A 13342-nucleotide genomic window follows, 5' to 3' on the forward strand; every position below is an offset into this window, starting at 1 on the left:
TGTAGTGTAATAACCACTAGTTTGTAGGATAATAACCACTACTAGTGTTTAGGGTAATAACCACTAGTTTGTAGGGTAATAACCACTACTAGTGTGTAGTGTAATAACCACTAGTTTGTAGGGTAATAACCACTACTAGTGTGTAGTGTAATAACCACTAGTTTGTAGGGTAATAACCAATACTAGTGTGTAGTGTAATAACCACTACTAGTGTGTAGGGTAAAAAACATTACTAGTGTGTAGGGTAATAACCATTACTAGTGTGTAGGATAATAACCACTACTAGTGTGTAGGGTAATAACCACTTTTAGTGTGTAGGATAATAACCACTACTAGTTTGTAGGATAATAACAATTACTAGTGTGTAGAGTAATAACCACTACTAGTGTGTAAGGTAATAACCACTACTAGTTTGTAGGATAATAACCATTACTAGTGTGTAGAGTAATAACCACTACTAGTTTGTATGGTAATAACCACTACTAGTTTGTAGGATAATAACCACTACTAGTTTGTAGGATAATAACCACTACTAGTGTGTAGTATAATAACCACTACTAGTTTGTAGGATAATAACCACTACTAGTGTTTAGGGTAATAACCACTAGTTTGTAGGGTAATAACCACTACTAGTGTTTAGGGTAATAACCACTAGTTTGTAGGGTAATAACCACTACTAGTGTGTAGTGTAACAACCACTAGTTTGTAGGATAATAACCACTACTAGTGTGTAGGGTAATAACCACTTTTAGTGTGTAGGATAATAACCACTACTAGTTTGTAGGGTAATAACCACTACTAGTTTGTAGAGTAATAACCACTACTAGTGTGTAGGATAATAACCACTACTAGTGTGTAGGATAATAACCACTTTTAGTGTGTAGGATAATAACCACTACTAGTTTGTAGGATAATAACCACTACTAGTTTGTAGGGTAATAACCACTACTAGTTTGTAGAGTAATAACCACTACTAGTGTGTAGTGTAATAACCACTACTAGTGTGTAGGGTAATAACCACTACTAGTTTGTAGGATAATAACCACTACTAGTGTTTAGGGTAATAACCACTAGTTTGTAGGGTAATAACCACTACTAGTGTGTAGTGTAATAACCACTAGTTTGTAGGATAATAACCACTACTAGTGTGTAGTGTAATAACCACTAGTGTGTAGGGTAAAAAACATTACTAGTGTGTAGGGTAATAACCATTACTAGTGTGTAGGATAATAACCACTACTAGTTTGTAGGGTAATAACCACTTTTAGTGTGTAGGATAATAACCACTACTAGTTTGTAGGATAATAACCACTACTAGTTTGTAGGGTAATAACCACTTTTAGTGTGTAGGATAATAACCACTACTAGTTTGTAGGGTAATAACCACTACTAGTATGTAGTGTAATAACCACTACTAGTGTGTAGGGTAATAACCACTACTAGTTTGTAGGATAATAACCACTACTAGTGTTTAGGGTAACAACCACTAGTTTGTAGGGTAATAACCACTACTAGTGTGTAGGGTAATAACCACTACTAGTTTGTAGGATAATAACCACTACTAGTGTTTAGGGTAATAACCACTAGTTTGTAGGGTAATAACCACTACTAGTGTTTAGGGTAATAACCACTAGTTTGTAGGGTAATAACCACTACTAGTGTGTAGTGTAACAACCACTAGTTTGTAGGATAATAACCACTACTAGTGTGTAGTGTAATAACCACTACTAGTGTGTAGGGTAATAACCACTTTTAGTGTGTAGGATAATAACCACTACTAGTTTGCAGGGTAATAACCACTACTAGTTTGTAGAGTAATAACCACTACTAGTGTGTAGTGTAATAACCACTACTAGTGTGTAGGGTAATAACCACTACTAGTTTGTAGGATAATAACCACTACTAGTGTTTAGGGTAATAACCACTAGTTTGTAGGGTAATAACCACTACTAGTGTGTAGTGTAATAACCACTAGTTTGTAGGATAATAACCACTACTAGTGTTTAGGTAATAACCACTAGTTTGTAGGGTAATAACCACTACTAGTGTGTAGTGTAATAACCACTAGTTTGTAGGGGTAATAACCACTACTAGTGTGTAGTGTAATAACCACTAGTTTGTAGGGTAATAACCAATACTAGTGTGTAGTGTAATAACCACTACTAGTGTGTAGGGTAAAAAACATTACTAGTGTGTAGGGTAATAACCATTACTAGTGTGTAGGATAATAACCACTACTAGTGTGTAGGGTAATAACCACTTTTAGTGTGTAGGATAATAACCACTACTAGTTTGTAGGATAATAACAATTACTAGTGTGTAGAGTAATAACCACTACTAGTGTGTAAGGTAATAACCACTACTAGTTTGTAGGATAATAACCATTACTAGTGTGTAGAGTAATAACCACTACTAGTGTTTAGGGTAATAACCACTAGTTTGTAGGGTAATAACCACTACTAGTGTTTAGGGTAATAACCACTAGTTTGTAGGGTAATAACCACTACTAGTGTGTAGTGTAACAACCACTAGTTTGTAGGATAATAACCACTACTAGTGTGTAGGGTAATAACCACTTTTAGTGTGTAGGATAATAACCACTACTAGTTTGTAGGGTAATAACCACTACTAGTTTGTAGAGTAATAACCACTACTAGTGTGTAGGATAATAACCACTACTAGTGTGTAGGATAATAACCACTTTTAGTGTGTAGGATAATAACCACTACTAGTTTGTAGGATAATAACCACTACTAGTTTGTAGGGTAATAACCACTACTAGTTTGTAGAGTAATAACCACTACTAGTGTGTAGTGTAATAACCACTACTAGTGTGTAGGGTAATAACCACTACTAGTTTGTAGGATAATAACCACTACTAGTGTTTAGGGTAATAACCACTAGTTTGTAGGGTAATAACCACTACTAGTGTGTAGTGTAATAACCACTAGTTTGTAGGATAATAACCACTACTAGTGTGTAGTGTAATAACCACTAGTGTGTAGGGTAAAAAACATTACTAGTGTGTAGGGTAATAACCATTACTAGTGTGTAGGATAATAACCACTACTAGTGTGTAGGGTAATAACCACTTTTAGTGTGTAGGATAATAACCACTACTAGTTTGTAGGATAATAACCATTACTAGTGTGTAGAGTAATAACCACTAATAGTGTGTAAAGTAATAACCACTACTTGTTTGTAGGGTAATAACCACTACTAGTTTGTAGGATAATAACCACTTTTAGTGTGTAGGATAATAACCACTACTAGTTTGTAGGGTAATAACCACTACTAGTTTGTAGGGTAATAACCACTTTTATTGTGTAGGATAATAACCACTACTAGTTTGTAGGATAATAACCACTACTAGTTTGTAGGGTAATAACCACTTTTAGTGTGTAGGATAATAACCACTACTAGTTTGTAGGGTAATAACCACTACTAGTATGTAGTGTAATAACCACTACTAGTGTGTAGGGTAATAACCACTACTAGTTTGTAGGATAATAACCACTACTAGTGTTTAGGGTAACAACCACTAGTTTGTAGGGTAATAACCACTACTAGTGTGTAGGGTAATAACCACTACTAGTTTGTAGGATAATAACCACTACTAGTGTTTAGGGTAATAACCACTAGTTTGTAGGGTAATAACCACTACTAGTGTTTAGGGTAATAACCACTAGTTTGTAGGGTAATAACCACTACTAGTGTGTAGTGTAACAACCACTAGTTTGTAGGATAATAACCACTACTAGTGTGTAGTGTAATAACCACTACTAGTGTGTAGGGTAATAACCACTTTTAGTGTGTAGGATAATAACCACTACTAGTTTGTAGGGTAATAACCACTACTAGTTTGTAGAGTAATAACCACTACTAGTGTGTAGTGTAATAACCACTACTAGTGTGTAGGGTAATAACCACTACTAGTTTGTAGGATAATAACCACTACTAGTGTTTAGGGTAATAACCACTAGTTTGTAGGGGTAATAACCACTACTAGTGTGTAGTGTAATAACCACTAGTTTGTAGGATAATAACCACTACTAGTGTTTAGGGTAATAACCACTAGTTTGTAGGGTAATAACCACTACTAGTGTGTAGTGTAATAACCACTAGTTTGTAGGGTAATAACCACTACTAGTGTGTAGTGTAATAACCACTAGTTTGTAGGGTAATAACCAATACTAGTGTGTAGTGTAATAACCACTACTAGTGTGTAGGGTAAAAAACATTACTAGTGTGTAGGGTAATAACCATTACTAGTGTGTAGGATAATAACCACTACTAGTGTGTAGGGTAATAACCACTTTTAGTGTGTAGGATAATAACCACTACTAGTTTGTAGGATAATAACAATTACTAGTGTGTAGAGTAATAACCACTACTAGTGTGTAAGGTAATAACCACTACTAGTTTGTAGGATAATAACCATTACTAGTGTGTAGAGTAATAACCACTACTAGTTTGTAGGGTAATAACCACTACTAGTTTGTAGGATAATAACCACTACTAGTTTGTAGGATAATAACCACTACTAGTGTGTAGTATAATAACCACTACTAGTTTGTAGGATAATAACCACTACTAGTGTGTAAGATAATAACCACTACTAGTTTGTAGGATAATAACCACTACTAGTTTGTAGGGTAATAACCACTATTAGTGTGTAGGATAATAACTACTACTAGTTTGTAGGATAATAACCATTACTAGTGTGTAGAGTAATAATCACTACTAGTTTGTAGGGTAATAAATACTACTAGTTTGTATAATAATAACCACTGCTAGTGTGTAGGATAATAACCACTACTTGTTTGTAGGACAATAACCACTACTAGTTTGGAGGGTAATAATGGTTTAGCTGCTGCTTGTAGCTGAGCTGAGCTGAGCTGAGCTGAGGTGAGGTGAGGTGAGGTGAGCATCTCAAGTGTAGTGGGAGTCAGAGGTTTTCCTCTCACGACTCTCGTTCCTTGTTTATGTCCAAACTGTAGCTCTCCTTCAAATGGGCACCTCCACACACACACACACACACACACACACACACACACACACACACACAAACACACGCACACACACACACACACCAAGTTCAAAGGGCTGGATCGCAGCAGGTCTTTGTCAAAGGCCCAATGTGATCTTTCTCATCTCTCTTGTTTGAGATGTAGTAGGATTCCTTAGGACCACTTTGATTATTTATTTAGCCAATCTTGTTCCTGTGTGATAGTGCCAATATTTAACACGAAACTGCTCAGCCTGCTCTTTGAGGTGGTTCATGTTTTCTGCATTGTAGCTTTAGGTTTTTACCGTTTGAAATATTTCACTTGAAAGTCTTTATTGAAGTGCCCGTCTCTTTCTTATCTCCCTCCTTGCCCTGTCTCCTCCCTCTCTCCCTCTGTCCCCCATCTCTCCTCTCTTTCTTCTCACAGGTCCTCACCATCTCTTCCCCACGTTTCACACACCGATCCCGATCGACATGCGTCACCATGAAGGGAGGTACCATTACGAGCCACACCCCCTCCACACCATGCATGGGTAAATAAGACTTACTATTCAGTAATTCATAAAGTGGTGGATTGAGTTTTAAGTTCAGATTCACACCAGCTGTGTTGCACAGCAAGGCAGAATGGGAGTGTTCATGACAAATGCATCTAGCTGAAACGTTGGGCCGTTGTTTCTGTTTGTTTAACCTTATCTTCAATTAAATGAAATAATCTACTTGATTATTTTCTTAAGTGCATCTTTACAAGAATGTGAATGAGCAGGTCAGTCATCACCCTGTAGTGATTCACCCTCAGTGATCCCTCCATCCTTCCCTGCTTTCATCCGAGCTAGAGAGAGAGAGAAGCCTTTCCAAATGGAGAGAGAGAAAGCCAGGTCCATATCAAAGACAGATGATACTAAATGTTAAAAATGTTAAATGTTAAATGATACTGAGTGAGAAAGGAGAAAAGAAAGAACCAGCCAGTTTAGCATCAATACAACAGAATGTTACATTTCCGCCCGTCTCTCCCCTCCTTACGTTTCATGGTGTGGGACTTGGAAAGCTCTGTGGTCCTCCTGGCATGGTGCGCTGCAACACTAGGGAGCAAACTGCCAGGGAAACATCCTCTTCACATTAGAGGATCACAGAAAGGGATCTGTCAGACAGACAGATAGGGAGGCAGGCAGGCAAGGAAGATAGACAGACAGACAGAACTTTGGCCCAATTGTATTTATTTTTGTCGTTCAGTCTCCACCCACACTGACATTTATTTTCAGTCCACACCTTTTTATTTGTTGTCCGTCCCAGAAAAAGTTTAGTCTACTTAACATTACCAGCCTTCCTCTCACTCATCTGGTTAACATTACCAGCCTTCCTCTCACTCATCTGGTTAACATTACCAGCCTTCCTCTCACTCATCTGGTTAACATTACCAGCCTTCCTCTCCCTCCTCTGGTTAACATTACCAGCCTTCCTCTCCCTCCTCTGGTTAACATTACCAGCCTTCCTCTCCCTCCTCTGGTTAACATTGCCAGCCTTCCTCTCCCTCATCTGCTTATCTTAAAAAACACTAATGGATGGATAAAACAAATCAATAGGTTTGTGGGACTTCTGTCCCATTTACATTCCCAAATCTGATGGTGATACAATACATTTTTCAAGCAGCGGAAAAGCTATTCATTACTAAACAAACCAGGAAGGAGGACGAGTGGGGTTGAAAACCGAGTCCGTACTCCAACTGCAATGATTAACGTGATTTGATCTTGTCAGTGCTCCCCTAATTCATCAAGCCCCTGATCTTCCTCCGCCGGTGCCAAAATCACCCTAATTACGCATTTATTGCTCTGCAAATTAAGTGGCGGTTTCATATGTCAGTGTTGTGTGTCGCTTTGTTACCCACACTACAGTATGTCAGGGGTTCTGCTTCCTGTCTGCCTCAACATGACGCCTCCGCACTGAGACCCTTCATCACTGTTTGCATGGAACGTAATGGGTCATTTTGTCAGAGCTGTCATATTTACAGCTCTGGGACTAGTCCTACTCTGGTAGGCAACTGCTCGGCATCCGACTGTAAGGCGCTACAGAGGGTAGTGCGTACGGCCCAATACATCACTAGGGCCAAGCTTCCTGCCATCCAGGACCTACAGTGGGGAAAAAAAGTATTTAGTCAGCCACCAAATGTGCAAGTTCTCCCACTTAAAAAGATGAGAGAGGCCTGTAATTTTCATCATAGGTACACGTCAACTATGACAGACAAAATGAGAAAAGAAAATCCAGAAGATCACATTGTAGGATTTTTTATGAATTTATTTGCAAATTATGGTGGAAAATAAGTATTTGGTCAATAACAAAAGTTTCTCAATACTTTGTTATGTACCCTTTGTTGGCAATGACACAGGTCAAACGTTTTCTGTAAGTCTTCACAAGGTTTTCACACACTGTTGCTGGTATTTTGGCCCATTCCTCCATGCAGATCTCCTCTAGAGCAGTGATGTTTTGGGGCTGTCGCTGGGCAACACAGACTTTCAACTCCCTCCAAAGATTTTCTATGGGGTTGAGATCTGGAGACTGGCTAGGCCACTCCAGGACCTTGAAATGCTTCTTACGAAGCCACTCCTTCGTTGCCCGGGCGGTGTGTTTGGGATCATTGTCATGCTGAAAGACCCAGCAACGTTTCATCTTCAATGCCCTTGCTGATGGAAGGAGGTTTTCACTCAAAATCTCACGATACATGGCCCCATTAATTATTTCCTTTACACGGATCAGTTATCCTGGTCCCTTTGCAGAAAAACAGCCCCAAAGCATGATGTTTCCACCCCCATGCTTCACAGTAGGTATGGTGTTCTTTGGATGCAACTCAGCATTCTTTGTCCTCCAAACACGACGAGTTGAGTTTTTACCAAAAAGTTCTATTTTGGTTTCATCTGACCATATGACATTCTCCCAATCCTCTTCTGGATCATCCAAATGCACTCTAGCAAACTTCAGACGGGCCTGGACATGTACTGGCTTAAGCAGGGGGACACGTCTGGCACTGCAGGATTTGAGTCCCTGGCGGCGTAGTGTGTTACTGATGGTAGGCTTTGTTACTTTGGTCCCAGCTCTCTGCAGGTCATTCACTAGGTCCCCCCGTGTGGTTCTGGGATTTTTGCTCACCGTTCTTGTGATCATTTTGACCCCACGGGGTGAGATCTTGCGTGGAGCCCCAGATCGAGGGAGATTATCAGTGGTCTTGTATGTCTTCCATTTCCTAATAATTGCTCCCACAGTTGATTTCTTCAAACCAAGCTGCTTACCTATTGAAGATTCAGTCTTCCCAGCCTGGTGCAGGTCTACAATTTTGTTTCTGGTGTCCTTTGACAGCTCTTTGGTCTTGGCCATAGTGGAGTTTGGAGTGTGACTGTTTGAGGTTGTGGACAGGTGTCTTTTATACTGATAACAAGTTCAAACAGGTGCCATTAATACAGGTAACGAGTGGAGGACAGAGGAGCCTCTTAAAGAAGAAGTTACAGGTCTGTGAGAGCCAGAAATCTTGCTTGTTTGTAGGTGACCAAATACTTATTTTCCACCATAATTTGCAAATAAATTCATTAAAAATCCTACAATGTGATTTTCAGGAAAAAAAAATCTCAATTTGTCTGTCATTGTTGACGTGTACCTATGATGAAAATTACAGGCCTCTCTCATCTTTTTAAGTTGGAGAACTTGCACAATTGGTGGCTGACTAAATACTTTTTTTCCCCACTGTATATACTAGGCGGTGTCAGAGGAAGGAGCAAAGAATTGTCAAAGACTCCAGTCACCCAAGTCATAGACTGTTCTCTCGGAGGCAGGCAAGGAAGATAGACAGACAGACATTGACCCCCCCCCACCTTTGTTTTTACACTGCTACTACTCGCTGTTTATTATCTATGCATAGTCACTTTATCCCAACCTACATGTACAAACTACCTCAACTAACCTGTACCCCCGCACATTGACTCGGTACCGGTACCCCCTGTATGTAGCCTTGTTATTGTTATGTAATTGTATTGTGTTACTTTTTATTTTTGACTTTAGTTTATTTAGTAAATATTTTCTTAACTCTATTTCTTGAACTGCATTGTTGGTTAAGGGCTTGTAAGTAAGCATTTCACGGTAAGGTCTACACCTGTTGTATTCGGCGCATGTAACAAATACAATTTGATTTGATTTGATTTGAAGTAGGGCTGGGGTATGTATTGTGATTCTCACGATTCTATATCTATTGCGATTCGATACTGTGATTTTATTGCGATTCAATGTTCCAAACCATAATGTCTGCTGCAGAGGGACAAGAGAGAGCCATGAGAAAACAAATGTTTTTTTATTTTTCCCCCTTTTTCGATCTTGTCTCAACGCTGCAACTCCCCAACGACCTCGGGAATTGAAGGTCGAGTCATGCGTCTTCCAAAACATGACCCGCCAAACCACGCTTCTTAACACCCGCCCGCTTAACCCGGAAGCCAGCCGCACCAATGTGTCGGAGGAAATACCGTTCAACTGACGACCGAAGTCAGCCTGCAGGCGCCCGGCCCGCCACAAGGAGTTGCTAGAGCGGGATGAGCCAAGTAAAAGCCCCCCCGGCCTAACCCTCCCCTAACCCGGACGACGCTGGGCCAATTGTGCACAGCTCTATGGGACTCCTGATCACGGCCGGTTGTGACACAGCCTGGGATCGAAGCCGGGTCTGTAGTGACGCCTCAAGCACTGCGATGCAGTGCCTTAGACCGCTGTGCCACTCGGGAGGCCCAAGAAAACTATTATAGATCAGTCATGGAAATAAAATTGCTAAAAACAAATTGGCTCCCTATTTAAAAAGAAGATGGAGAACAAGCTATGAAGGAAAAATACTAGAGGTTTGGTGCTGGTACAGCCAACTGGCGCAAAAATAATATCCCGATATGTAACTGTATCAATTTTTTCCCCCATCACTAGCAGAAAGGGATGAATGCTGCCTTTATGCCTGGCTGACCGTGACTCAGTACAGAGCTAGCTATGGGACTGTTCCTGCTCGGTTTATGACTAGTTTCCATTATGGAAGAACCAGGAGGAACCAGGATGAATGAGAACTAAGGAAAACCAGGCACAGGGTTCCTAGGGAGGGATGCTGCATCAGTTAGTGCCTGGCTAGCTGGGCCTCTTGGGTACTCATGGATATGGCTAGACGCACCAAAGACCTAAGAATAAAATGCCTGGAGCATATCGCTGGTCTGGAATGGGGGAATTTAGGGAAACTCTTTGGGGAAAGAATGGGAATTTGGGGAAAGATGCATTCATTCCTCAACAGTACAGTACAGGGCTAGCTTGCTCTGAGACAGTGTTAAAGCACAGCACTTTGCTTTGCTTTGAGACAGTGCTTATAATGTGCAGCGGATTGTGGCATTGTGGAAATGGGCATCCTCTGTGTGAACCCACAAGTCTGGTAAGAGGGAAGACAGTCTTCCTTCTCTGCCAACATGTTAGAGGGGGTTACTAATTAGTATCCAAAATCCAGCCTTCTGTTCCCAGAACCTCAACGACAACACAACGAGAGGAAAATAAAAACAGATCCCCACTCATTCCAGACCAGCAGGACTGCTATTTATTATTTTTGAGAGAGGGAGGCAGTTGTAAATTGCAGCATTGAGCTTAGCAGGATTCTGCCCCAAGGTTTTGTGTGGTGGAGCTGCAGCCAGCACCACTCCTTTACACAAACAGATGCGGTCCAGTTTACCAGGCAATCAGTCTGGCCTTGGAATGTGTTGATTAAATGGATTTTCCAGATCAGCCATTTGTTTTTATCTTTGTTTGGCTTGGTTAGCGTGCTGTTCCTGAATGTGCTGATTGGTTAGCGTTAGAAGGGACGCCGATCCTGAGCATGCTGATTGGTTAGTGTGGAAAGATGGGGTTGATCCCGAGCATGCTGATTGGGTGTCATTCTGTTGTTTTTTACAGTGTTGGTTCAAGTCTTCACTCTGGTAATGGGAGGATTTAACAGTTCCTGTGAATTATTGTAAGGAATTAATTCATGAAAGGACAGAAGCAGCCATCAGTCAAATTAAAGGCTGTTGCAAATCAACAGATGAATCAAGATTTATCTAATGTCCCTTAGATCATTTGCACTTGGTTTGAAGAACTGCGGAAGTCACCAAGTTGAATCAGAATAAAAGAGAACTGTGTCTTTGCATACTAGCTACTGTCCTATGTTTTAGGTCATCCTCATCCCTTTGTCTGTTGTACATAAAGAATAATATATGTTTCAAAGTTTGAGTCCAAATCCTCAGCATCCTGATGAAGGGTCTCAAACACAACTACAGTAGGAGCTCACTGCAGCCCCAGCCCCTGCAGGGTAACACGGGTAGCGTCCCAAATGGCACCCAATTCCCTTTATAGGACAAAACGTTTGACTTAAGTCCTATGGGCCCTGGTCAAAATAGTGCACTTTATAGGGAATAGGGTGCTATTTGAGATTCAACCACAGTGATTTATCTCAATGGGAGCACCTGCCCAGAAGTACAGACGAGAGTGTGTCACGTCGTAATTCATCCACTGAGCCAGTAGGGAACAACATGCCAGAGAGGCAAATACTAACTTCTTAGCTTGTTGGCGGTTCCAGCCAGCCAGGCAGAGAGAGTAGAGAGAGATCTACTGAAACAGGATGCCTGAATTCAAATAACCTTCAGTGTTGAGGAAGAGAGGTAAAGGCTTCTGTCTGTCTGTCAGTCCAGACAAAGGCTTCCTTTACTACCCGTTCCCCAACCCTGGAGTTACAGAAAATAACTGAGAGCACTTAAGGTGTTGAATAGGTACAGGTGGCCCTAACCAGCCTCATCTACTGCCCTGCCCCACACAGAAATGTGCCCCCTCCCCTGTCCCCTGTACTTGACATGCATACACAAAAGGTATGCACTTACTCATAGACTTTTGAAGCTAAAACAAGCAATCCCTTGTCCAAATGCACTTTTTCTCACACTAGGAATCCAACAATGGGATGACAGTGTAGCTAGCTACAAGCTCGTAATCATCCAGTGAAGCAAACAACAATTACCTGAATTGGAAATGTACTGTAATGTAGTTTGTGTGTCCTCACTTTCTTGAATCACTCTCTCCCCCTTTTACTCCTCAGTGATGGACTTACCATTAGGCAGAAGAGGGGGTGGGGTAGTCAGACTGGCGTCTTCCGGGGGCCTCCAAATCACTAAGTCCGCCCCTGCTCCTCCTCCTACAACATACACTGAGTTTACAAAAAATTAAGAACACCTAGAACAGCCTGAGTTGTGTCAAGTTGGCTGGATGTCCTTTGGGTGATGGGCCATTCATGATACACACAGGAAACTGTTGAGCATGAAAAACCCAGCAGCGGTGCAGTTCTTGACACAAATGTAATGTATTTGAGGTTTAAAAAAGCTTCTAAAGTTTGTAATTTCCACTTTGAAATGTCAGACTTGATTTGCCCTTGATCAACCCCTACAAAAATGTTCATTCATTATAATCCACATAATAATTCACATTTGCTGTTTCTGCAGGATTATTTTCCTGCTGTATCAAACTGGCTCAAATTAAGGTCCTACATCTGTACCCTGTCTGTGACTAAGACATGTCTGTGGAAAAACAGTTCAAGTAACGTCTTGTCAGAAAGAGGGCGTTTCAACAAGACTTTAGTAGCTGTCAGAGAGGTCTCCTATTTGTTGTCCCTTGACAGACCAAGGTAGTACATTTAACCGTATTATCACGGACTCAAACACGCACATGGTAGTTTGCATGATTTATGTCCTGTATGTGTTCTGGTGTCATACTGTGACAGACAAATAAGGTTTTTTTGATTGAGACGATGTGTGAACACTGCGTTGAGTTATTGGGGTATTTTAAAGCTCAGAGAACCCCATTGGGAAAAAAAGACATTCTGAAATGTTTTACCATTGAAACAAAGGAATTGAAGGACTTTAAGAAAGGTATATGGTTTGTCATGTCTCCATTTGAGCTCTGATCAAATAAATCTCTTGAGTCTGGGAGGTATTCATTTTGCACCAGTCAGGTTAGTTGTGGTTCATAGTTTTTGAACTTCAAGCTTGTTTAGATTCCATCTGGGAGGGGGCTTCCATAAGGGAGAGCATTCACAGCCTCCACAAACTAGCCAATTTCAATTTCACAGTTTCAATTAAGTATACTGACTTATAGTTGCAAATACTTGAAAGAGGTCCAAAGCCACTGTACAGTATTTACTGTATACACACAACATTGGCCTCTTAACAGGCTTTACATTTTGATTAAGAAATGGCTTATTTGAAAATGTTCACTTGTGTACTCTGTGTGTTGATCTGCTGTGGCTGAGGTCGGAACCACAGGAGAGTC

At 40.7% G+C, this 13342-nt stretch overlaps 1 protein-coding gene across 1 annotated transcript in view; it reads left to right on the top strand.

Annotated features, from left to right (window-relative positions):
* Positions 1 to 13342, top strand: part of LOC121555139 (zinc finger protein GLI2-like) — a 125558-nt gene that overhangs the window by 71401 nt on the left and 40815 nt on the right. The window contains exon 3 of the mRNA XM_041868943.2: positions 5436 to 5541. Coding sequence (XP_041724877.1) covers positions 5436 to 5541 — 106 coding nt within the window. The remainder of the gene's footprint in view (positions 1 to 5435; positions 5542 to 13342) is intronic.

The sequence above is a fragment of the Coregonus clupeaformis genome, chromosome 40 (assembly GCF_020615455.1).
Source record: "Coregonus clupeaformis isolate EN_2021a chromosome 40, ASM2061545v1, whole genome shotgun sequence".
In the NCBI taxonomy this organism is placed as follows: domain Eukaryota; kingdom Metazoa; phylum Chordata; class Actinopteri; order Salmoniformes; family Salmonidae; genus Coregonus; species Coregonus clupeaformis.